Source organism: Camellia sinensis, chromosome 7 (assembly GCF_055761805.1).
Source record: "Camellia sinensis isolate YWXY chromosome 7, ASM5576180v1, whole genome shotgun sequence".
Taxonomy (NCBI): domain Eukaryota; kingdom Viridiplantae; phylum Streptophyta; class Magnoliopsida; order Ericales; family Theaceae; genus Camellia; species Camellia sinensis.
Genome location: NC_138967.1, coordinates 66,619,456 through 66,646,233, shown reverse-complemented (window position 1 = coordinate 66,646,233; position 26,778 = coordinate 66,619,456). Strand labels below are relative to the sequence as shown.

General features: G+C 36.3%; 1 protein-coding gene across 2 annotated transcripts; it reads left to right on the top strand.

Moving 5' to 3' along the window:
• Nucleotides 1–93: 93 nt before the first annotated feature.
• Nucleotides 94–26,778, top strand: LOC114256728 (importin beta-like SAD2). Of its 2 annotated transcripts, none has more exons than XM_082878074.1 (22): nucleotides 94–563; nucleotides 853–988; nucleotides 1,088–1,175; nucleotides 1,262–1,411; nucleotides 9,686–9,848; nucleotides 10,331–10,515; nucleotides 10,601–10,774; nucleotides 12,284–12,429; nucleotides 12,514–12,637; nucleotides 13,173–13,353; nucleotides 14,533–14,692; nucleotides 14,802–14,843; nucleotides 14,932–15,050; nucleotides 15,137–15,335; nucleotides 20,373–20,504; nucleotides 22,530–22,633; nucleotides 22,848–23,027; nucleotides 23,940–24,079; nucleotides 24,253–24,392; nucleotides 24,601–24,749; nucleotides 25,635–25,761; nucleotides 25,866–26,778. In XM_082878074.1, exons 1-22 carry the CDS (start codon nucleotides 474–476, stop codon nucleotides 25,988–25,990), a joined length of 3,054 nt encoding a protein of 1,017 aa, XP_082734200.1. In that variant the 5' UTR covers nucleotides 94–473; the 3' UTR covers nucleotides 25,991–26,778. The 2 variants fall into 2 exon arrangements, with proteins under 2 accessions (XP_082734200.1, XP_082734201.1); XM_082878075.1 differs by having other exon boundaries at nucleotides 121–563; nucleotides 24,604–24,749.

Genomic DNA, 26,778 nt, shown 5'->3' with positions numbered 1-26,778 from the left:
TATAAAAAATTTAAGCAAACCGATCAATCGGCCGAACATCCGCTCAATCTTCCGATAATTTAATGAAACTCCATTGAACCACTTGATTTAACAAAAAGTTTTTACTCAAATTTTTTACCCATTTTAATAACAGCGCAACGCCGTCGGCATGACGATCTTTTAAAAACACACTCATTGCATCCCTGTTTCTCTCCGCAGCCTCCCTGCCCTCTCTCACACTGCTCTCTTTCCATATGTATACTACATATCTTTTCATTTTTTTGGGTGAATAATCTATGTATTCTTATATATTCTAGCTTTTCATAAACCCTAGTACAACACTTCAATCATCACACACTGCAATTAAGCTATAGAGTTTAGATTCACTTCTGTCTCTGCTTCGATCCTTGAATTTCACCTCCAATTCCTTTCTCAATCATCTATATAAAAACACAATTTATATATAGATATAAAAAAAATAAAATAAAAAAAATATGGATCTTCCTAGTCTCTGCGTCATCCTTCAATCTGCACTTAGCCCTAATCCCGATGAACTCAAAGCCGCTGAACACAGCCTCAATCAGGTATTTTTATTTTCATTCACTTGTTAATTTTTTTTTATCAATGTTTGATTGAAAAATTTAAATTCAATTTGTTGCCCATATTTATTCATGTGATTTGTATTTTTATATTTTGTAATTGTTTCATTTGCTTAATGGGTTTTTCAATGGTGGGTGATGCTATAAATTGTAGAGTGTATATATTTTTTGCTAAATTAAAAAAAAAAGAGGATCATAACCCCTTTGCAGATAAATTCACTTGGATATAGTTTCTTTTTTTTTTTTAATGTTTTGTGTTTGTTTTTGTTTGCAGTTTCAGTACACACCTCAGCATTTGGTGAGACTGTTGCAGATCATAGTAGATGAGAATTGCGACATGGCAGTACGACAAGTCGCCAGTATTCATTTCAAGAACTTTATTGCAAAGAACTGGTCACCCCATGAACCACGTATACTTGGTTTGACGAGATTTATTATGTGTGTATTTGTGTCTGTACTGAATTGTTGCTTTTCCAATGTTTACTTTATGCATTTACTTGTCCATATAGATGAGCAATCGAAGATCTTGCCCAATGATAAAGACATGATCAGGCAGAACATTCTTGTCTTTATAGCCCAAGTCCCTCCTTTGTTGAGGTTTGATGTTTTAGCTATTGATCTTTTTGCTTTTCTGGTGGCTCTTCGGTGGTATAACTCTCATTTTGTTTTTTGTTTTTTGACAGAGTACAGCTGGGTGAGTGCCTCAAGACCATTATCAATACAGATTACCCGGAGCAATGGTCGAGTCTTTTACAGTGGGTGAAGCATAATTTACAAGATCAGCAGGTTTTTGGAGCGTTGTTTGTTCTGAGGATTCTTTCTAGAAAATATGAGTAAGTTTATTTCCCATATTTATCAAAATTGTTGATAGCATTTCTGTTATTGATCTTTTTGATTTTGTTTAACAAATCTCACTGCCAATTGTGCTGGCCTGAAAAAAAATAAATAAATTTGTATTTCTTTGTGTTGGAGACGTCAATTATAGTTGTATGTATTGGAAGCTTCCCACACTTGTCTAATGACATCTAGACAAATAAAGAATCAATGAAATCTAGAAAGGAAAATAAATCCTGCTCCACTTTCCCCAACACTCAACTTGACAAAACTAGCAAAAACTTATTCTTCAAACACGACACCGAAATTTGTAACCCCTGAAAAGTCCGTTGGTTCTGTTCTAACCAAACCAGCCACATTAAACACAAAGGTGCCAAAACCCAAGCCTTTCTATGCCTCTTCCCCACCCGACCCCCCTCCAACTACACATAACCTCCCTCACTGTCCCCTGCTGCACCCAATCTGAACCAAACATTGCAAAAATCAAACTCCAAAGTTGAAAAGCCATAGGATAGGACAGGTAAACAGAAGATGCGAAACGGATTCAGCATCCTGACAACACATGCGGCACCAATTAACTAGAATCTGACCACAACAGATCAAGTTATCCAAAGTCAAAATTCTATCACGCACAACCATCAATACCCCAAACCCTACTTTGGATGGGACACCGAGAAAATCCGTATGCCTGATAATAGAACATCGAGAAAATCCCTTAAGCACCCTTACATTACAACTCTACACTAACCCATCCTCCCCAAATTTGCGCACCCCCCCGGAATGCCATACAACATAGCCAATAAATCCACCAATTGAGCAGCCTCCCAATCATAGACTTGCCTCCGGATCGTAGCATCCCACACCACCAGCTAAAGACAAGAAGCTACCACAACATCCTTATCTACTTCAAGTCAAAACATTTGCGGAAACCGAAACACCAGAGTTTGGTTTCCACACCACCTATCCTTAGAAATGCCCTCGCACACCCCTACCCACCTGAAAGCTAACCCATCTCCAAAAATCCTTCAAACCTAGCCAGATACCTTTCTACAAACCCCTTCCATGAGCAACCCTCACTTCCCCAGAGCACCAACTACCCCAACCAGACCCATATTTCACAACCACCAACCAATGTCGAAGCCGCTTCGTTTCCCCCACAAACCTCCATAATCACTTCCCCAACAACACCCTATTAAAAGCCACCAACTTCCTTAATCCCAAACCACTCCCTCTTTCGGACTACACACCTTATTCCAATCAACCAAATGGAACTTGAAAACATCACCCAAATACTTCCAAAGGAAATCACGGTACAACCTCTCCAAACAATGTGCAACCGACACTGGAATAACATGCACTGACATGAAATATGTAGGAATGCTCCCTAATGTGCTCTTAATCAATGTCAACTTCCCTTTTTTGGACAAATATTGATGCGTCCACCCTGCCAACTGGTGTTGTACCCGTTCCATCACCCCATCCCCCACCATTGTAGCGATAAAAGTAAACCCCAAAGACAAACCCAAGCAAGTCACTGGCAAAACAGAAACCTTACACCCCAAAATAACTGCCAACTGATGAACACCCACCACTCCTCTTGTTGGAATCAGTTCTGATTTTGCCAAATCACTATCAAACCTGAGATTGCCTTAAAGCAAAGAAGAACACAACAAAGGTATCCTAATTGAGCCGCCACAGCACCACAAAAGATTATAGCATCATCTGCATACAGAAGATGAGACACCACCAAAGGCGCTTCTGCCTCCATACTTACGTTGATAAGAAGATGCTAATACAATTTTCTTCGTTGTTGAGTAAAATAATAGATGAGAAAATGCAAATTTTTTCTTTTGAACAGAAAATAAAGAAAAAATTGAGATGCTAAGTTAAGAGTCTATGATTAGATAGTAAAGATGTAGAAAAGAATATTTACAATTTTGTTAAATTGAGAAAAAAGAAAACAGGAGACTTTTATTAGGTTAAATGTAATGTATAAAAAGTGAGGATTTGAGTGTGTTAGTAAATGATGAGAATATTAAGGAAATGTAGAAAAATTATTTTGAGAAACTATTAAATGAAAAATATTTGCAAAATTTAAGAGGATAGGAATATAATAGTCTTTGTAAGTTTTATTATGAGGGACTTTGAGGTGGAATTTGTATTGAAGAAGATGAAATTAGATTAGGCATTAGGACCATATTGTATCCCTAGTAATGCTTGGAAATGCTTAAGTAAGGAGGGGGGGTTTTGGTTAATAAAGTTCTTTAATAAGATTTTCATGAGTAGGAAAATGACCTATATATAAAAATAAGGAGATATCCAAAATTGTAACAACTATAGAGTTTTTAAGTTGATGAGTTGTATAATGAAATTGTGGGGGAGAGTGAGCATCCCTCAAGGATTACTGCAACAATGTCAAAGAATGAGTTTGGATTTATAACCGGTAGATCAACTATGAAAGCTATATATTTACTAAGAATATTAATAGAAAAGTACAATGAACAAATGAGTGATAGACATGCTTTTTATAAATTTAGAAAAAACTTACCTTAGAGTGCCTGCCTAGAGATATAATATGGTAGGTGTTGGAGAAATATGGTGTGATCAAAAGGTATGTTGATGTGATAAATTACATGTGCGATGAGATTGTTTGTGGCTGCAATTAGATCACCTTTAGGAGAAACTAGGGAATTTCAATCACTGTATGATTGCATCAATGGTCAACTTTAAGTCCTTACCTATTTGTCATAGTCATGGATTAATTAACTAAACACATTTAAGATGATGTCCCATGGTGTTTGTTGTTTGCAGATGATATTGTTCTTGCGAATGATTCTAAGGAAGCAATTAACAATAAATTAAAATTTTGGAGAGAAACACTCAAGTCAAAATGGTTTAAAAATAAGTAGAAATAAAATTGAATATATGGAATATAATTTTAGTAACAATAGAAGTATAAATAGTAGAGAAGTGAAGATTCGAAACTAGGAGATAACAAATAGTGGACATTGTTGTTACTTAGGTTCGAATATTAATAAGGATAAGGAGAGATTGGAGAAAATGAGATCCATCGAATCAAAGTAGGTTGCTGTGAAGCATGAACATTTCAACTTAGTTGGCGTTGTCGTGTCAGACACTTGCCAGACATTGACACACCCTTGGACACGCGACGTGGTGTGTCCCATTTTTTAATTAATTTTTCTCCACCCCGGACACTTAACGGACAAATCATGGACACACGTATCCTACCTCTGGAAACACCACAAGACATAATTATCTTGCCAGGAGTTGTAAAAAGTGTTCTCATAATTTTTTTGTAATCACTATTATGTAAATAGCATTTTCTTCCTTGATTTCTAAATTTGTGTTTGAATATTAAATTGTCATTCTCAATTAGTGTTTAATTGCTGAAATTGCTAATTTTCTCCTTTTTTTTTTACTTCCAATCTATAATGGTTATAGAAAAACTTGTCTTCTTCTACTTGTGTCAGTAATGCATGCATAATTTTTGATGTTGATGAAAGCAAACAACTTTGATGTAATGGTTTATGATTGATAAAATAGTATTTTCTATATTAAATAAAGTTTAAAGTATAGATTGAGTGATTTAATCTTGTTGAATTAGTGTTTGTTTTTCATTTTTTTCAGTTGTTTGTGGATATAATATTCATGTACGTAGAAAATGAAAAAAATGTATATATTGCTATATGCTTGATATGTTCGTATCCTAATTATTTGGAACTTGCTGTATCTGGTACTTGTGTCTGTATCTGTATCTGTTTCTATACTTCTTAGATAGGTTGCTAAAGTGGAGGAGTGCTTCTAACATATTATGTGAGTTGTATCCATTCTTCTTAGATAGGTTGCTAAAGTGGAGGAGTGCTTTTGACATATTATGTGAGCTATATCCATACTTCTTAGATGGGTTGCTAAGTGGACGAGTGCTTCTGACATATTATGTGAGCAATGGATACTAACAAAATTGAAAGGAAATTTTATAAAACAACTATAAAGGCTGGAAATAATGTTGAGCTATTAAAAATCATAACCTGTATAAAACGAGTGTTTTTGAAATGAGGATATACTTACATAGATTTGTAGTAAGACTTGGAAAGAAAAAATTAGAAGTGAATATATTTTTGAAATGATAAGAGTAGCACCAAGTGAAGATAAATTGAGAGAGGACATGCTAAGATGGTTTAGTAATGTACAATGAAGACAGATATAGTCTTGGATAGAACTCAACTCTAAAATCTAGCTATTAAGGTGAGGGTGTCCTCGTGGTTATATGCTTGATATTGCTTTACTACTCGGGCGATGTGAGATTTTGCTTCACACCCTCCCTTACGACTAGCGTGCTCACTTGGTAGCACCTGCAATGTGCAAGCTAGGGCACACCCTACTCATTCCTGAGTACTTTGGCTCTGATATCATGTTATACGGTCTTGGGTAGAATTCAATCTCAAAAGCTAGCTATTAAGGTGAAGGTGCCCTCACGCTTATGTGCTCAACATTACTTAGTACTTAGATGATATGGGATTTCGCTTCTCAATGCAATGCTAGGAAGAGTGATATGATCGCTATAAATGTAAATGTTAGAGGAAGGGAAGACCTAAATTGAAATGAGATGTAATAGTTAAAAAATATAAATTTATTTAATTTAACTGACCATATAACCGTTGACAAAGTGGAATGTTGGAAAAAGATCCACGTAGCCAACCCCACTAGATTGGGGCGCAAGACTTAGTTTGGTATAAAGGGAAGCTACTTAGGATTCTAAGGCTTGAAGAGATGGTCCAAATTCTATTAGAGTCGGTAATAAAATCTTCCTCAAGGCTTAAAATCCCATCTATCTAAGGGTCAGAGTTCACTGAGCATCATTTCTATTATGCAAAACCATAGGGAAATGAATGAATTGCATGAAAAGAAGATATAATTAAATTCAATGGTAACCTTCTGGATCTGCTCTTCACCGGACAATGTGGAAACATCTAGTTCCTCCGCATTGAGTTTAGAATTTCTCTGAAGTCTTCTTTTCTTGCAAAGGATGCTTCTTGGATTAAATTACGGGCACTTGTTACATTTTCTGCTGGGAAAAATTAGGATTCTACCAGTTGAAATGCAAGGACCAGAAAATGCATGTAATGGCCTTGTTTATGGTATTCTACCATTTGAAAGATGTAGAGGTAGTGTTAGACACCAAGACATGGAAAGATGTCCTCGTTTATGATATTCTACCATTTGAAAGATGCCCTCAATTAGACACACTGACGCTTAGTGAATTTGTGTATAATTAATAAATCTGTGAAAAGTTTTTAGTCACTATGTCAATACAACTTTAATAATTGTGGTACAACTTTTGATATACTTTTGGCTTAGCATATGCTTTCTTTTAATATTGTAAACAAAACATATAATAAAGAACGTTTATGATGATTATTCTGCGGGTCCTGGTAAAGAATCATTATCCTTTGCTTAATATATGTTTTTCACTCTGATTTGACTAGTTGACGGAGCTTAATACTTCACTAAGATACGTGCTAAGTTGTGAATGCCCAACTGCAAATGGTGGGAGGTACTGGGATGAATGACAAGCAATGGTTAATGAGTGCATTTTCATGCCATTCATCCCAGTGTTGTTAGAGGCGCACCTAAGCGCTCGCCGAAGCGAGGCGAGGCTATTGCGCTTCATAGGGTTCGAAGCGAGGTGATATGGAGAGGCAAGGTTGAGGCGAGTGAAGCGAGGCTTAGGCGATGAAGCGCAAGGCGAAACAAAGCGTCGCTTCTTGCTTCTAAGATCTGGGCCCTTCATTTTTCTTGATTTTGTGTTTTTTGTGGACATGCATTGCACCTTAGAATTGCTTTCTACTATTTATTGAGTGTAAAACCCTAGTTTCTGGGGGTATCGAAAGGAGAGAGAGACGACAAGCAGAGAAAGAGGAGAGGAGAGGAGAGGAGAGAAACAAACCTGGTCCTGCTTCGTCTTCTTCTTCGGCATCGTTTCTAAGGTAAGTCTTCTTCTCCTACTTCTTTCTTCTTTCTTCCTGCTTCGTCTTCTCCCTCTTCTCTTCTTTTCGTCTTTCCTGCCTTGTCTTTTTTTTTTTTTTTCCTTCTCTTGTTCTTCTCTCTTCTTCTTTCCTTTATTTCATCTCTCCGTAGATTTTTTTTTTCCCTTTTGTTTTTTTTATTCGCTGTTTTTTTTTTCTCGCTATGGTTCTGGGATTTTTTTTTTCCCTTCCCTGATTCTTGTTTTGTTTCTCTTCTATTTATTTTGCTGAAATTTTTTTCAATTAATTTTACTAAATTGATTTTACAATTGTGTAATTATTTTACTGTGTTAATCGTATAATTATTTTGCTAAAAAATATTATACAGATTAATAAATTTTATAACATTGTCTTACTAATTAATATGTCATGTACTAATAAAAATTTAAAATTTAAAATATAATTCACTTTAATAATAAGATAAGCGTCACATTATCGAATAAAAAAAATAATAAAAATTATTAAAGCATTGCATTGATTTTTGATTAAAGAAGGGGGAAGAATTATTTGGGATGGTTGATTGGTTTGATGTTTGATGTTTTTGATGAATATTTAGTACTCAAAATGTTAGATTTGTTGGATATTTTCTGTTGTTTAAGGATATTTAGAATTTAGAATGATAAATGCATGATAGTTCTTGAAAATATTTATATTTTTGTCTATACTATTTATATTAAAAAAATATCCTTTGTGTTTTTGATGAAGCCCTCGCCTCACCTTGTCGCCTCGCGCTTAGGCGTTAGGAGACCTTGTCGCCTCAGTTCGCTTTTCGCCTTAAAAACACTGATTCATCCTACTACAGCAGGCCAATGCACATAATGCATGAGAGCTTTAATAAAAAATTTACAAACTTACACATATGTGATACAAAGTTGAGAGCAAAATTTACGTATGTATTGAATGAATGAGAACCAAAACTGAAGTACAATATAAACAGGAAAACAACCAAAACCCTAAAAGCCTAATTACAGATAATACGACTAAACTACCCTTAATGACTAAACTAAATAACAAGAACATAAGCATAACATATTTCACAGAATGTATAGTTGTATATCTATGTTTATGTAAATTTACATTCAAATGTAAATGTGGCTGACTAGGTATATTGCCACATACTTCCAGTTTCAGTGACCATGTCAATTGTTCTATTTATAAGATCTTAACGTGTTTGCCCTTCACTTGGTATGGTACATAGAGTTATGGTGTTGGCATATGCTGCATTCATGTTCTAGTGTGTGGATAGGTTGAGAGTCTTGTTTATTTTTTATTTCTCAAAAATAAACATCATTTAGTGTGAATTCAATTTTTTTTTCTTCTTTATTTAGCTTTTCTAAGTTTTCATTCCACCCTTTCCCTCCTTGAACTGATCCTTCTGGACTTGGCACATCTTCTACTTATTAATTGCTGACACTTCTGTGGCTCTGACTGTTGAGTTTTCCCGCTCTCTGACTTTTAACGGGTGGGACAGCTTGTTGAAAGGCTTCTCTCTCTCTGTAATTATTTTTTTCCCTGTTTCTGGAAGAACGCCTAAACAAGATAAAAATGACAATGAAAACCTTAATTGAGGAAAACCAGTGATGATTTCCCTTCTTCTTCGTCTTAGTTTACATTTTTCTCCCCATTATACTTTTATTATTCATAATTCTTTTTATAGCCATCAACCCTAATATATTTCGGTTCAATCCCATTTGCTAACCATTGTTACCTTCTACATCCACAATCCCTAATAGAACTTCAATTTGCAAGCATTAATCCCTATTCCTTCAGTTATCGTAGCGAAAATAGTTTTGAAAATCTAAGCGACGTCCAGTATCATTGTGGTATTAAAGCTAATAGGATGTTATTTTGTATATATTCCATACCACCCTGTTTTTAAATCTGGATATATATTAATAAGCATGATGTGTATCTGATGCATGTATTTCTACCAAACATACATGCACCACATAAATGCAGCTGCCTTTTGGGTTTTTTACGTGGGGGTTAAAAAATTGAATTCGCGAAATGCAAGCAATTGAATTTAGGGATAATAATAAATTACGCATTTATTATAGGTTTCCATTTTTCACATATATTGGCTTCATGTAATTGTTTCTTTGATTATTGAAGGATTCAATCATTGAGTGAATATTGTCTTACTGAAGCTTTCTTTTTTTGCAAGATTATTTTGTTATTTTTGTTTCATTTGTTAAGCATTTTCGATTCTTTTGTTGTTCTTTATAGGTTCAAGTCAGATGAAGAGAGAGCACCAGTTTATCTCATTGTCAAAGAGACATTTCCTCATTTGCTTATAATATTTGACAGGCTTGTTCAAATTGTAAACCCTTCACTGGAAGTAGCAGACTTGATCAAGCTAATCTGCAAAATATTCTGGTCATCAATATATGTATGTGCTCACATGGAAAGTTTCATAGAATGTATTAATATTTCCCTTCTTTGTTGGATGGTGTATTGTTCATGTTAACAGGGGATAAAATACTTTTTCTCATCAAAATGTTTGCAACAAAAGCATGTTATGATGTGTGTGTGGAGACTTGGAATCTATTATGTTTTCCTTATTCATTTAGCTAACTATTGTAGCTGAAGTACATTATTTTTTGTTTTTCTGTAAGGCTTTAGGTTTGGGAGTTGTGTTTCTCTCAGGTATTCTTGTTTTCAATGAGCCAACATTTGGGAGAATCACAGATATGTTGGTTTTCAGTAATGATTATTGACATTTCGCAGTACAATGTGTGAATAAAATCCAAATTGCATCCTTTTACCTTCCAGCTGCAGCCTTTCAATAAGATTGTCAGTTTTGTATTGTTCATTTAAGAAAATCTCCTGTATGCTAATCTTCTTATCTTGGTAATCTTTCAATCTTTTCAGTTGGAGATTCCAAAGCAGTTATTTGATCCAAATGTCTTCAATGCTTGGATGGTTCTTTTCTTAAATATATTGGAGAGGCCTGTCCCAGTAGAAGGCCAACCTGCTGATCCAGAGCTCAGGAAATCATGGGGATGGTGGAAGGTGAAAAAGTGGACAGTTCACATTTTAAATCGCCTGTACACCCGGTGAGTTCTCTTGCTTTTTGAACTTATTTGACCTGTAATGGCTTAAAGATAACAATTGGTTTATCAGATTTTTTGTGTCTTGTAGATTTGGAGATTTGAAACTTCAAAACCCAGAAAACAGAACTTTTGCCCAAATGTTCCAGAAGAACTATGCAGGGAAAATTTTGGAGTACCATTTGAATTTGTTGAATGTGATCCGTGTTGGTGGTTATTTGCCTGATAGAGTTACAAATTTTATTTTGCAGTATCTAAGCAACAGGTTTGTGTTACATGACCCTTTGTTCATTCCATTCCATTCCATTGCATGATTTTCTCCACTGTATCATCTGTTGGTGTATTTACTGTAATTTGAACAAGTTTTTGTTGTTTTCCTTATGTGGGATCATAGCTCATACCTGAAACAACGAGCTTTTTTAAAGTAATTTTGGTTGCATAAGGGTTGTGCTTCCTCTGCATGTTTCTAAGACAATTTTCTTTGTTGATAATTGTTTTGAAGTAATCGGGGTCTAGAATTTTATGTGCTAAATGCTGGCAATTTTTAAGTTGGCTTTTGCAAACTTCTTCTTTCTTCTTTTCCTTTTTTGGAAGTATGGTTACGTCTAACTTAGCTGGCTATTGTACATTGACATAAAATAATTGCTGCTGGCAGAGTTGGATTGAGTTCTACCTTCCTTAAGTGTTCAAATGTTGCAAAATGATTGAAGAGGATTTGGCCTTAGAATTGTGTAGTTTGTGTGGTGCTTTGGGTAATTTGGTTGGGAAGGAATTGGAGAATTTTTTAGAATAAATATGAAGATTTAGAGAGTTTGTGGGAAAAATTGTGTTTCTTGGCTCCTTTTTGGGTGTCCTTTTCCATGGCTTTTAAAGGGATTTGTTTGTTTTTGATTAATAGTGGTTGGAGAGTGGTTTGTGATTTGTAGTTGTACTTTTCTTTTCCTTTCTTTTCTTTTTGGAGGACTTTTTCTCCTTTGCTTCCTTTTTTGTACTTCTTCCTACCATTATTAATGATATTATATTTCTTTGTAGCTGATAAAAGGGTGGGAAAAAAAATTGACAGAGAGAATAATATCAGCATAACACAGGAAAATACTGAATTAAAATTTGATTTTCTTGAAATCAGAAAGGTTCTATTTAGGGTGCTGCTTCTCACAGCTTCTGCTTCTCTCTAATTGTTGCTCTATGGTCTTATACATTGAACTTGCCTAGGCAATGCTGAGCCTGATATACAATATTTATTGCATCCAATTGCTTAACAAGTTTTTGAAATAGAAGATCAATGTCCCGCAGAAAGCCAGAGACCCGAAAAATAACTGCTTTATTGATCAGGGAATTTGAAGTGCCTTATCTGGCTTTTTTTTACATGGTTTCATGCATGCATGTCAAGTCTATTATGTTTAAGTGTCCGGGTGATTTAGTTATCACCATGATCAATCCTCCAACCACTTAGTAAAGTGAAATTCTGATGCAAAGCATCTTGTTAAAAGTGGGTAAATCTCAAATATAGCATAGGAACAAACTTGGATAGTATCATCGAAACCAAGAGTGGATAAGGTAGGCTTGCTACTTTTCTTTAGTTGAACACTCCTGCAATGAGTGTCAGATGATGTTGCAATGGAGATATATTCTAAGTAGTCATATCTTCTATGTGGCCATGTTGCTTCCTATGTTTAGCTAATATTTTGGCCTATCAAAAAAAAGAAAAAGAAAAAGATTATTTAAATTTGATAGTTTGATGTGTGGATCATACTCAAATTTTTTTAATATGCAGTATTTCGAAGATCAGTATGTACAATCAGCTGCAACCAAGACTTGATATTGTTCTTTTTGAGGTAATTTTTCCACTTATGTGCTTTAATGACAATGATCAAAAGCTTTGGGATGAAGATCCACATGAATATGTGAGGAAGGGGTATGGTGAGTAATCAGAGTCTAATTTTGTCACCTAAAATCCTATTGTTAGTTTATTTTTGGGTTATCATCTCCGTTTCTTTGGTGCAGATATAGTTGAAGATTTGTATAGTCCTAGGACAGCTGCAATGGATTTTGTGAGTGAGTTGGTAAGAAAGCGTGGGAAAGAGAACCTTCAGAAGTTTATACTATTCATTGTGGAGATTTTTAGGAGGTATTTCACATTTTTCCGTCTATGGTAGACTAAGAAGCACATACACTTCTAAGAAGGCAGCGTGTTAGTGTCGGATATAGACATGGATACTTCCCAATACATGTCTGACATTCATCAAAATGTGTCCTACTTTTTAAAAGGTTTTGTAGACCTGAACACTATTCGGACACTTGAAGGGACACATGTCTATCGCTTAGACATATGTGTCCATCGACTAGACACACATGAAACTAATTATAAGTTTGAGCAAAATAACATAGGATACAATAATAAAAGAAAAACAATATAAATTTGTAGGAGTTAATGTTATGTTACATTTTTTTTATTATCTTTGAATGATATATTCATTTATATGACAAATAAATATATAAAACTACATATTTTGTGCATGTCCTCCATGTGTTGTGTTCTACATTGTTCGAAAATTGTCGTGTCGCGTCGCGTGTCCATACTTCTTAGATGGTGGACTATTGTTACTGTTATGATGTACATGCATGCAGTAAGCTCATCTTTTCATGTCTTTTTTCTATTCCAGATATGATGAGGCATCTGTGGGATATAAACCCTATCGACAGAAAGATGGTGCTCTTCTTGCTATTGGGGCATTATGTGATAAATTAAAACAAACTGAACCTTACAAGTCTGAACTCGAGCGTATGTTAATACAACATGTTTTCCCTGAGTTCAGCAGTCCTGTGGGCCATCTTAGAGCCAAGGTGGGTTGTTCTTTGGCCTTTTATTTTGTTTTGTTAGGTTTTTTTTTGGGTGGCTTTGTTAGTTTAGATATCACATTTTGTCATGAATTTATGCTCTCTTTATTAATTATTTTCATTGTATATGGTTGTTTCCTAAATGTACCAAATGCTACATTCGAAACATCTGTTACTTGTACCTTTTGCCTTCACTTGCATTTCACTAGCAAAAGAGCATGAATTTAAATGAATATTTTCTGCACTGCCCATAGTTGGGATAACGTTTCGTCAAGTAGAATGTATTCTAGTGATTGGGTTACATACCTACATAGTCTAGTCTAAAATACTATTTGCCGGTAAGCTTAAAGTTTTATGGTGAGTTCTATTCAAACTAGCTAGATAGTTCTAAGTATTGTCTGATCAACTGTGATGCAGGGAGTATGTCCATCTTAATCGCAACAAGAAATATATTGTTGTGTTATCTCTGGAAACTGTTTTGAGAAAATGAGTGATACAGGGCATGTTATTTCTATAACCTCCACAATTATTATATCATCAACGTCTTTCTTGGAAGCTTGTTGAAAAAACAGTATGGTGCGTGGGCACATTATTTTTCTACTTGTCTTGTTATTCTCTTGCTTGTAATGGGGAGTTTGTTGATGACTATGGTGGTGGAATGCTATGAATCATGGTCACGTCTTTGGAGGTGACGTACACATGTCGGACACACTCCGGACACATGTCGGACATGCTATAGAGAGTCAGACACACTGGGATACTTGGGACACGTTGGGACATGCTGTGGACACGTTGAGGACATGTTGGGGACACATTGGGGGACACTCTAAGGACCATTTTTTTAAATTTTTTTATTTTTTTACTAAAATAGCATACTAAAGTTGATAAATTTGATAAAATTAAATATTTGATATAAAATAAATATAAAATATTTAAAAATATGACATAATAATTATATAAAATTATATGTTTTGCATGTGCCCCAATGTGTTGTGTCCTACATTTTTTAAAAATTCGCGTGTCCGTGTCCGTGTCCGTGTTTCTTAGGTGGAATGTAACACCCTGCCCCAACGTAGAGGCTATTCCCTTGTCTTTCAAATTTACACAACTTATCTTGAAGTTCTTCTCTTTGCCATCTTTGAGATTTTTTAGCTTATCCTTTGCTAATATGGTCTGGAATGTTAGGCGGCATGGGTTGCAGGACAATATGCCCATATAAACTTTTTAGACCCAAACAATTTTCGTAAAGCATTGCATAGTGTTGTTGCGGGGTTGCGTGATCCAGAGCTTCCAGTTCGTATTGATTCAGTCTTTGCATTGCGTTCGTTTGTTGAATCTTGCAAAGGTACATTTCTGCTTGATATTCTGTTTAATTTTTTATTTGTATTTTTTATATTTTATTACTTCAAATGTTTCATGGTTTCATAAAACGGATTGTCTTTTTTGTTGCACAGATTTGAATGAAATCCGACCAATTCTTCCACAGCTACTTGATGGTATGTGGTTTATGAAACTATGTTCAGTAGTCTTAACACTAACTTTTGTGACTCCTTTAATGAATTTCAATTTTCCTTATTATTTCAGAGTTTTTTAAACTTATGAATGAAGTTGAAAACGAGGATCTGGTGTTTACACTAGAGACTGTTGTGAACAAGTTTGGGGAGGAGATGGCACCGTATGCTCTGGGACTATGCCAGAATCTGGTGATTCATCATTTGTCTGTGAGAACATTGATGCTGCATTTCAACTTTATATTCTCAAATTTCTTGTATTTTTGTTTGGTCTTTAGGCTGCTGCATTTTGGAAATGTACGAACAATGCAGAAGCTGATGATGAGGCTGATGATCCTGGTGCTTTGGCAGCAGTTGGTTGTTTGCGTGCCATAAGCACAATTCTTGAATCAGTGAGTCGGCTTCCTCACCTTTTTGTCCACATTGAGCCAATTCTGCTTCCAATAATGCGTAGGATGTTGACTACTGATGGACAAGGTATTCATACTACTTTCAGCATGTTTGTTTATATTGCTGCAATTTTTTTTTTTTTTTTGTGCTATGCCCTGGTGAGTTGATATCATATATCTCAACATATATATTTGCAGTATTTTTTTTTTAAAAAAAATTTCCCTTTATTGATGTGCGTAATCTATTGGTACTTGTAGGATTGTTTATCAACACTTCAATGATGGTCATTAAGACAATAACAAACTATTGTTATCTAGAAGATGATGCAGCGGGAACTGTGCTCCAAACATATTAATTAGGGTAAAAAAGATAACCATTTTGCAATGTTTAGCAAACCACCTTTGTCTAAGACCTGAAGTGAACATGAAAAGAATGAGTAGCTAGATGTTCACTCAAAGGAAAAAGGACCTATCTGGCAGTGTTAATTAATTCTCTTGTTCTTACAACACAATGTGTGACGGCACATTGGAAAAAGTAAAAAACTGAATTTGCTTCAAGTAATTTACATTTGATGAATTGAAAAACATTTAAGTAGACACTATGTAAGGAAAATTAAACATGAAGCATCGGTTGTAGAAAAATAGATAAGCATTTACTATACGTCCTTTTGGTTAGCACCTAGCATGGAATTATTCCTTTAACACTTCCAATGCTATGTACTCAAAAAGTATTTGACCTGATTTTTTTATTCTTTTTCCCCCCATTGGTTGTGCCCCATACGTAGAAGGTACATGTAGAAATTTAATGTATAAAGAGAAATAGAGAAATAGAGAATTGTATTATTGATTGATTATTTGTTTATGTTTACAATGAGTCCTATATATAGAAGATTAGAGGAGGTAGGTATGTAGTAGGTGGAGTAGTAGGTGGAGTAGGTGAAGTGGGTGGAGTAGGTGTAGTGGTAGGTTTTGGTAGTAGGTGAAGCGGGTGGAGTAGTTGTAGTGGTAGGTTTTGGTAGGTTTTAACAGCCCCCCGCAAACTCAAGGGGGATAGGAACTAACCAACTTGAGTTTGGAGAGAGGAACAAAACAAGAAAGTAAACTGATAAATAAAAGAAAACAGGATAGGAGACACGGTATGGTCGTGTCAAACCGTTGGTGAAGACACTGTATGGTCGTGTCGGACCGTTGTAGCAGGACAGTTTACGAGGTCATGCCGGACCGATGTAGCAGACACTGTGTGGTCGTGTCAGACCGATGTAGAAGACAGTTTATGGGGTCATGTCGGACCGTTGTAGAAGTTAACCGGAATCAATGTCGGGACAGTTTACAGAGTCTTGTCGGACCCCTAAAAAGTCGCACCCTCAAAAGGTGTGCCCAATCTTTCAAAAGGCGTGCCAACAAAAGGCGTGCCCAATCCATAAAAAGGCGTGCCATCAAAAGGCGTGCCATCAAAAGGCGCGCCCATGTTGTCGTCGAGCGCCGAGCGGCGCATGATGCGCGTGTCTGCCTTGGCTATTTAACCAAGACGGAGGCTGAGGCTGAGGCAGACAAAAAACTTCTGAAAATCCTCTGAAAAACTTTTCCTTTGCTGAGAGAGATACTCTGTAACACTCTGTTGCCCAGAAAATGGCTTCGTCTTCCCGTGGTCTGCTCACTCTCTTTCCCGACCTCAACGAGTCAACAAGAGAGATAACTGGTGCGAACCTCAACAAAACACCTCGGGTTTTGCTCCGTTGAACTTTCCGATGCGGTCTGTGGAGCAAAAAATGGCAGTGCAAACGGATATTGAAGCCAATCAGTATACATTGAAGTCATGCGTGGAGACCATGACGGCAGTCACAAACTTGTCGCACCGGCTTCAGAGTAGGACAAATGAGGTGCAGCAGTTAAACGCCCAACTGGCTCTGCTCCAACGCATGTATAAGGATGCGCGAGCAGAGATAAGTGTGCTAAAGGCGGAAAATAAGGAGCTGAAGCGGAAGGCCACCGTTATGTTCCGATTTGGAGGTCCGCCATATGCTGCAGTGGAGGAGCAGGGGGGAGTGAATGTGCTCGGTGGCGTGGGAAACACGGAGGCAACACCGGCAAGGGCCGTCCAGGACGGAGGCAAGAAAAAGAGACCTGCAGCAGAGTAGAGAAGAAAAATCCCATTGTGGGTGTTGGGTGTGTTGTGGTAGTTTGTTTGTTTGTTTGTTTGTTTGTTTTTTTTTTTTTTTTTTTTTGTGTAAAATTGTGATCAGGGTTGATCCTGACATGAAAAAAATAAGTGTGTTTGGCAAACTCGAATGGTAGGTGTGGTAATGCAGAAAAATCAACTGGAATGAATTTTTTTTTAGAAAATAATAATAATAATATTAATATGGGTATCATGGAGTGGGCGGTGGTACAAAAAGATTGTGTAGAAAAAAAGGGAGATGGTGGAAAAGGGAGGCCACTCATGTTATTAAAATAAATTAAGGAATTAAAAAAAGTGGTATTGGTTGGCGAAATAAATATATATATGAAAAAGGAAAAGGATGAGAGCATTGGCGGAGGGACAGGCCCATGTGGCTGGCATGAAGTTGGGTCCATTGTGTTTTCATCATAAGAAGTGAGTGGGTGATAAAATAAAAGAAAAGAAAATAAAATAAAAAGAAAGTTGGGTGGTGGAAAATTATTGTTTAGACAGAGAGAAGGCATGTGAGGTGTAAAGTGGAGGACAAAATAAAAGAAAAAGGTGAGAAATGTGATGATTTCTGTCCCTTCGCACAAAAACAGTACCACTACCACTCTCTCTCCCCAACCACACTCTCTCTCTACCATTTGTTGCCGAATTTCAATTCACTGTGATTTCGAGGAGAGAGATTGAGGCTGTGAAGATGATGCCATCGACAACCAACGGTGCTGATCTGAATCAACAGCAGCAACAGCAGCTGTGGATGCAGCAGCAGCTGATTCAACAGCAACAACAGATACATCATCAATAGCAACAACAGCAGATTCAAGGTTCGAGTGATGAGAATAGGACGATCTGGATTGGTGATCTTCAACAATGGATGGACAAAGGTTACATCAACACCTGCTTTGCTCACACTGGCGAGGTTAACGCTGTCAAGGTTATTCGCAGTAAGCAGACTGGTCAGTCAGAGGGATATGGGTTTATTGAGTTCCTTTCTCACGCAGCAGCTGAGAAAGTTCTGCAGAGCTTCAATGGTACTACAATGCCAAATACCGAGCAAACTTTCCGCCTAAATTGGGCAACCTTCAGCACAGGTGCGGCGCCGTTAGCAAGAGTAGGGCGGAAGCAGCAGAAGCTTAAGGGGCCAGAGGTGGCAGCCCGTATTCCGACAGTGACGCACCTTCTCATGTAAGAAGAGAGCATGTACTACCACCACAACCCAGATCATGAGACCAACAATAGTCAACAACAGCAGATTCAAGCCCAGCAATACTCAGATTACTATGCATTTAGAGGCCATGAGGTGTACCAAACACCATTCAAGGCTGAGAAGCTTGATCAGAAGCAGGTTGGCCATAGGAAGTCCATTGATACATTTGGACAGAGGACTTCACAGTATAGAGGTGTCACAAGGCATAGATGAACTGGTAGATATGAAGCCCATCTATGGGACAACAGTTGTAAGAAAGTTGGAAGATGTAGGAAAGTGAAGGTATGTGTACAAAATTCCAGCGGGCAGCGAAGGCAAGGTTGCCGGCCGGCTGCCCGCCGGTGAGAAAACAAAATACGGGCCTAAATCTTATGGCTCTGATACCATGTAGAAATTTAATGTATAAAGAGAAATAGAGAAATAGAGAATTGTATTATTGATTGATTATTTGTTTATGTTTACAATGAGTCCTATATATAGAAGATTAGAGGAGGTAGGTATGTAGTAGGTGTAGTAGGTGGAGTAGGTGAAGTGGGTGGAGTAGGTGTAGTGGTAGGTTTTGGTAGTAGGTGAAGTGGGTGGAGTAGTTGTAGTGGTAGGTTTTGGTAGGTTTTAACAGTACACATGAAAGATGCTTGGTTGGTTGCTTGCATGTGGATTAGAGTTGCTAGAAAGTGTAAATGCCCTACTGATTTCTGTTTTGGAATGCAAGTTCTTAAATAGGTACACATCGTTCCAAGATGCAAATTTAGCAATCCAAAAAAAGTTTCTTGTTCTTTCTTAGTATTGCTTCATGGAAACATCAAGGAAATGACTTAAATATACCATGGCATACAATTTTATGCAGAGGAGTTAGTGGTAGGGCCAAGGTACATCAATATTGAACAAATGTAGGATGCAACAGGTATTGATATAGTGACAAGGGGTGCACAAAAGTTCTCCGCCTTTGCTTTATCATAATTTTGCTAGGTCAAAAGCAAGGGAGTGTCACATAAGGGTGGGGGAGGGAGTTCAGGTTGAAGATCTTCTGGAGGAGTTTTTGAAAAAGGTTTAGATGCCTGAGATTGGAGTGGAAAAAGGCGAGAGGGATCAGTTTTCTTTTGATGGCAAAGCTCTTGAGTTCTTGGCTTCTTGCTTGGTGGGGCGGCTGAAGGAGTTTGGGGTGCCGTTAAAGGATTCTAGCGTTCGGAATCATTGGATATGGTGGTTTCTTGAAGTGTGGCTGATTCAAGTGCAGAGTCTGTGATCTAGTTGTTAATATTTTCATTTATATACATAAAAATGTAAATTTCTTTGTTAATGTGTCTACATCGTGTTCGCGGTTGATTTTTTTTAAGTTGTGTAGGTGTTTCTATATTGTGTTGTATCAATATCCACTGTTCGTTTTCTTGCTTAGTTCATCAAATATTTTAAGATCCGAGTGTCCAATTTGTTTGCGGGAATAAAATAGTCCATGTAACATTGATTGGTTCCATGTAACATTGATTGGTTATGTAAGTACAAAAAGAGAGAGGGGTGGGGGGATAGAAGAATATAAGAAATATAAAAATATGAAATTTGTTTAGTTGTTTCATTTTGGTTTTCCCCTGGATATAATTCAGTTATCCTTTAAATGAGTAAGAGGTTTAGTTGATTCTTTTATCTTATTCCAATTTCTCATTTGATGATTATGTAATTGTATTCAGCAAAAAATCATATATATTTTTTGCTAGATGTTCATATATCTTTTTTCTAATATATTTTTGTGTTTGCAGAGGTCTTTGAGGAAGTTTTAGAAATTGTGTCATATATGACCTTTTTTTCACCCACAATATCCCTGGATATGTGGACCCTCTGGCCATTGATGATGGAAGCATTGGCTGATTGGGCTATTGATTTCTTTCCCAGTAAGTTTATATACATTATATTGCCTTGGCTTAATTTACAATAATTGGCATCTTGTTAATCCTTATCAGTATATATATATTTAGTTCTTATGGCTTGGTTTGATTTCCTGATTTTTATCCAAAAATTATCCTTTTGTTATGAAACTAAAGAAGTATTCAAGAGAATAGAAAAGTTCAAATCACAAATGAAGAGAAATAGTTCTTTAGGAACAATCAAAGATTAATCTTCAGGATCATCCAATTCTTTGTCGTACATGTATATCATTTCAACTTGATATGGTGTGACCTCTTTATATAGACCACCACTCATAATGCTGAATAGTATCAAATATGAGCGCCTTAAAGACATCACTAGTTAGTGGCTCAATATAAATAATGGTAGATGGTGGGTTGTGCCGAGATCGGGTGGGGGTACAATAGGAACATGAACTATGCAACCAAAAACTTTTAGGTGACTAATGTTTGGTTATTGACCAAGTACAAGTTGCAATAATGAGTATGTATGGTATGCAATTGGTTTAACAAATTAATAATGCTTTCCCATACACAAACACGTAGTTTAATTTTCATAAGAAAAGGTCAAACAATTAAGTTACGCAAGGAAAGGTCACAAATGCACTTAGGTTATGTTTCAATTAATGGATTTAGAATGACTGGATTTGTGCTTCATTGTAGAGTTTTTCTTTAGGTCATGCCAAAAGAAGCTCCACTGATAGATTAACCATTTGGAATTAACGCCCATCAATTGTGGATTAGAATTAACATGATTTTGTTATTTGAAACCCATGCTGCTAAGGATTCTACATAAACACAAGTACTCTAGTTTGATATAAATCTCATATCTCCACTTCATCCCTTCCACCAAGTCTCCCAGTACAATTTCAATACTCTGTTTTGAATTTGAGACCTAAATTCGTTCATTTCAAATCCACCAATCTAAATGCAACCTTATATTGATGCCAGAATCCTAGGTATAACTTATTGATGTAGGATGCTTTAGAGAAAGAGAAGAGAGAAGAAAGAGAGGAGATGAAGAAGAGGGCCACATCCCTAACACAATGGCCACAGCCTTTAACACTCAAATTTTCGTTAGTCATAACTGAATAATACAGTGCAAAGCTAATACTTGTATAGGCTTAAACCCTAATATTAAAAGGAAACTGAATCCTATTAGAATGTGGAAACAAATAATAATTAAATCGTAAACAAGTAAATCTTTTAATTAAAATAGATACTAAAACAAATTAAGTAATAAATATTAAAGACGAAATTATAAAATCACCGTGGTGTGCACACACTCCGCTTCACTTGTTTATTTATTTATTTTGCTAGATTGTGTCACTTATTTATTTGGAGTACTTTCTGATGACTGTATTGAGTTTTGGGATTTGGATTCTAAATCCACATATTTCAAACAGCACGCATGGACTTGAATTTGTATTCTGAATCTGCATATTTTAAATCATTAGATTGAAGTCCACATATAGATGTCTGCTGTTTGGACCATTCGGTTAGTTAAGAATTTACAAACCTGTTTTGTTTCTAATGCTTGAATCATAAAAAGCATGCGTATTTGAAAGTGTGTGATGTTGGGTCTTATAGATCTGGACCTTCCACGGAGAAGAAAAAATTGAATTTCATTTTCTTTGGAGAGAGAGAGAGAGAGGGGCTTGGAAAGTGATAAATGATTTGTGTATCTTGAAACCCATGCAATTGACTTTTGAATTTATGGGATTGTAGTTACTTGTGTATCTATGTGGATGAGATTAATCTTGCTGCATGGGTTCTGAAGCTTGCCATCTATTCCCTAGTGTGCTGCATCTTTGTGAATGTCTGATTTTTTTTTTTTTTTTTCATTTCTTTTTGTTCGTTTTGTTGTTGATGGTGTTGGAACTACTGGGTGAATTTTCTGAAGGTGGATATTGTATTTTTTTATACTTAGAATATGCATTTCCTCGTAGAAGCAGCTTCCATGTGCCTGTCCCTTATTCACTTTGGTTCTTGTGGATTTCTATATTTGTGTAGATATATTGGTTCCTTTGGACAACTATATATCCAGAAGTACTGCACATTTTCTGACATGCAGAGAACCAGATTACCAGCAAAGCCTTTGGAATATGAATTCATCTGTGAGTCACTTCATCCTTCTCAGAAATATCCTTTGACCAGTAGCTGCTATATTGTCAGCATTATGTATGAAACAAGAACACATACATATCTGGATCAGCTGCTTGTTGGACAACTTGCCTTTACAATCCGCTTTTCTGCTTTTATGATTTTTCTCTGTTCCCTCTTTTGGATAACAAGGGCTGCATTCTATTTTTTTTTTTTTTCCCCACTCAGATCATGGGAGATAAAAATTTGGAGGACAGTGACGTTGTGCCTGCTCCTAAGCTTATTGAAGTGGTGTTTCAAAACTGCAGAGGGAAAGTGGATCAATGGGTTGAGCCATATCTTAGGATCACAGTTGAGCGGTTGCGTCGAACTGAGAAACCATACTTGAAATGCCTTTTTTTCCAAGTGGTAAGCAACATCGAGTTTCTCTCTTCTGGAAACTGAAGGCATCCCTCAGAACACCATTTTTCTTTTGTGAATTCTGCTGCTCTGGTGATCTTTCAATTTTTCCTTACTTTTCCATCATTCTCTATGTACGCTGACTTATGTATTCTAATTTTTGTATAGTACTCTACTGATGAGAAGTTGGGGTTAAATTATCTGTTTTGCAGGGTGGGTATATATGTACAGCTCTTCTGAACAGAGTGTATATTTCTTATATATTGAAAAAATTTGATTGTATGAGCAATGAATTAGGTTTATTGATATTCTGGTTAGTTATCTCTGTAGCCACTCGGTAACTAATTCTTTAATCTGAGGAATGTCGCTTAATGTTTAGAACTTAATTGAACTGATCTTAAAGAAAGCTGTGCATGTTTTCAGAAAATGGTAGTGGGTGAATCAGCTTTGGTTCTATCAGTTACATGATCATTGACATGGTAATGTCATAATTCCAGACATTATTTGTTCAGACAAAAAAGATGGAAGGCTTGTTCATTGGGATTCTGTCCTTACAAAAAACTGTATACATTCAAACACAAACTTCTGGGTGTAATATTTCCAGTTAACTTGGGTGACTTTGAGAGTCTTCGAGAGTTGTGCCTATAATAGGAAAAGGATAGATATTAAGGATTCCTGTAAACTAAGCATGTTTTGCAAGGAAGAATTGTTGCATTTATGATTTTTTTAAAATATTGTTTGTTTTTATAGTGCACATTGACGTGCATGTTGTGAATAGTTATGTGCATTTCTAATACAGTATCATATACCGCATGTACATAAATTTTACTGGGGATATGCTTTGGAGTTTTTTTATTATGCTTTGAAGATTTCCTTGTGGTGAACTTTTTTGTGCTCACTAGTATTTAAGTTGTTTTGCAGATTGCTGATGCTCTTTACTACAATGCATCTTTGACTCTCAACATACTGCAAAAGCTCACTGTTGCTACGGAAATCTTTAACCTTTGGTTCCAGATGCTGCAACAAACTAAGAAGAGTGGAGGGCGTGCTAATTTCAAAAGGTGATTTTCATTTGTGTTCATTCTTTTTCAATGAACTAACTCCCAAAACCTTCTTCTTCTTCTTCTCTCTTTTTTTTATTTTTTATTTTTTTTTTCCACAAACAAAAAGAAAAAGAAAAAAGAAAAACGAGTCTCTCCTTTGGTGTCTCATGCATGTTATGCTGGTGTTGCAGAGAACATGATAAAAAAGTTTGCTGCTTGGGGTTGACTTCACTGCTTCCACTTCCTGCTGATCAATTACCAGCGGAGGCTTTAGGGCGTGTTTTTAGGGCTACTCTTGATCTACTTGTTGCCTACAAGGAACAAGTGGCAGGTGCTTTATTAATTTCTTCATCCCCAGTATAAAGTTCTTTCTCTCCACCCAATTTTTCATCTATTATTTTCTAATGATTCTAAACTGCTGAGTTTTCCTAAAAAAAATAAAAATAGAATTTTATCTTTAAATAAATGATTCTACCGTTGTTCTTCCACTTCTTGTCACTTTATATAATTCTATGTTCGTTTTGATCCAATGTGGACAGAAGCTTCACTGGAAGAAGAGGCTGAAGACGACGATGATATGGATGGTTATGGAGATGATGATGGCAACGGGTCTGACAAGGAAATGGGAATTGATGCTGAGGATGGGGATGAAGCTGACAGTATTACACTTCAAAAATTAGCTGCCCAAGTAAGTCACGGTTTCATCAATCTTTTGAAATTACTGCTTCTTTTTCTTTTTAATCAAAGCATATGCATGAAAATGAAATCATTTCATTTCGTTTTCTGTCCACTACAATCATTTAGAATGCAGTAAACTAAGAGAAGCGAATGATGGAATGAAAATTGACATAGTTTCTTGATCTTAAATGTGTTTATGCTACCATCTTACGGAAGTCTTCTCTTGCATGGTTGTTTCTTATAACAAAAAATTGAAGATTAAGAAAGCCATGAAAAAAATCTATAAAATTGAGCTATGGGTAGTGATGTTGAAAGCGGAAAGGTGAACATGAGAGGTTGGTATATGTTATCATCTTCTCTTGCTAGGTGACCAGCTTAAACGCTGTTTTATTTTTTTCGTTTGCCTTTTAGGCTAAAAATTCCCCCAAAAGAACATTTTTTGGCATTTTTACCCTAAAAAGCTTACTTTTAGGCCCGTGCCAAACAGGGCTTCTCTCTCTCTCTCTCTCTCTCTGTGTGTGTGTGTGTGTGTGGGGGGGGGGGGGGAGCGAATAAGGGAGGAAGAAGAAACAAAATGATAGCATAACAAACAAAATACAAAACAGGAATTGTGGACCACCTTTAAGTGTAAAAAATGGGTGACCTTTAAGTATATCATGTGTCTCTCTATATGTGTTCGTACTTATCAAAAAGTAATAATAAATGTTTCTATATTACTAAAAAAATGTGAATGTATGTGCTTATAAAATTTTCATTTCTTGATATCACTTTTTTTTTATTTTTTTTTATTTTCATTTGACTTACTGCCTCAGTTGATATTTTATCATTTTTCTTGCATGTACAACTGACGCATTTAGTCTTTCACCTGTTCATACTTTGATATTTTGGGTTGCAGGCAAAGGCTTTCCGTCCAATTGATGATGATGATTACGATTCGGATGATGACTACAGTGATGATGAAGAGTTGCAATCGCCCATTGATGAGATTGACCCTTTTCTTTTCTTTGTGGATACTGTGAAAGGTAAAAAGTGCAAATATCTCTACTTTGTCCCTTTATGGAAATCAGAAATTTCTTTTGGGATGGTGTTTGACTGACATGAATTTTTTTCTTCAATTTCTTACAAGTTTTGCAAGCATCCGATCCATTGAGGTTTCAGAACCTCACACAGACACTCGATTTCCAGTATCAGGCGGTGGCAAATAGTGTTGCTCAGCATGCTGAGCAGAGAAGAGCAGAGATTGAGAAGTAAAAAATGGAGAAGGCATCATCTGCATCTGCTGTGGCTGCTGCCGCATGATTACAGTTACTGTAAACAATCTTGTGGTTTGAATTTTGCTTTCTCTCTCCAACTTCTTTGGTAAAACCGTTCATTTGCCAAGAATTGTTGCCAAGTCTGGATGGAGTTTTTGGTTGGTTCACTGGATATGGTAGTCAGCGAACCAACCCTGAACAGTCTTTCAGGTTCCAATGATAGCAAAACGTGGAGTAGGGAACTCTGCTGCACCTCATTTGCTGCTGAGCGTGTGGGTTCAGGTAAGTCATTGTCTGGTGGGTTGGCTATTCTATGGCAGAAGGTGCCTTTTTTGCCTCGATGTGTGCCTTGTAGCTACAATTTTATGGTGATCATATTCCCAAACTAGGTTAATATAGATTTAGAAACCCTTGTATCTGGTTTACAAGGAAAGTGGTTTACAGGCTCTGTCACGTGTCACTATATATGGGTAGGCGTCAAGTGCAGTGTGGTGGCTGTTGACATTTTTTGGTGAGAGTGAAACTACATTTACAAAAGAGAAAAAAAAGAACTCATTTGTTATCAGTTGATAGTGTATAAATATATTGCGTTATTGGTTGGGGAGGTTTTTGGTCGAATCATACTGTTTATTATTCATTACATGCTCTGATTAATGGGGGAGAATTGGGTTTAATCCTCCATTTATATGTAGAGCTTGCTTATAACATGTTGAACACGACTTATCGGAGGAGAGTTCTTTTTGCCTGAATGTTTGAGAATAAAATTTTGGTATTTTGTTCTATAAA

Bases quoted from the DNA above. Each gene is read 5' to 3' on its own strand.
- LOC114256728 (XM_082878074.1), top strand. From the start codon at position 474: ATGGATCTTCCTAGTCTCTGCGTCATCCTTCAATCTGCACTTAGCCCT. The intron at 12,638-13,172 runs GTATTTCACATT...TTTCTATTCCAG, and splicing joins ATTGTGGAGATTTTTAGGAG to ATATGATGAGGCATCTGTGG. The intron at 13,354-14,532 runs GTGGGTTGTTCT...CTGGAATGTTAG, and splicing joins TGGGCCATCTTAGAGCCAAG to GCGGCATGGGTTGCAGGACA.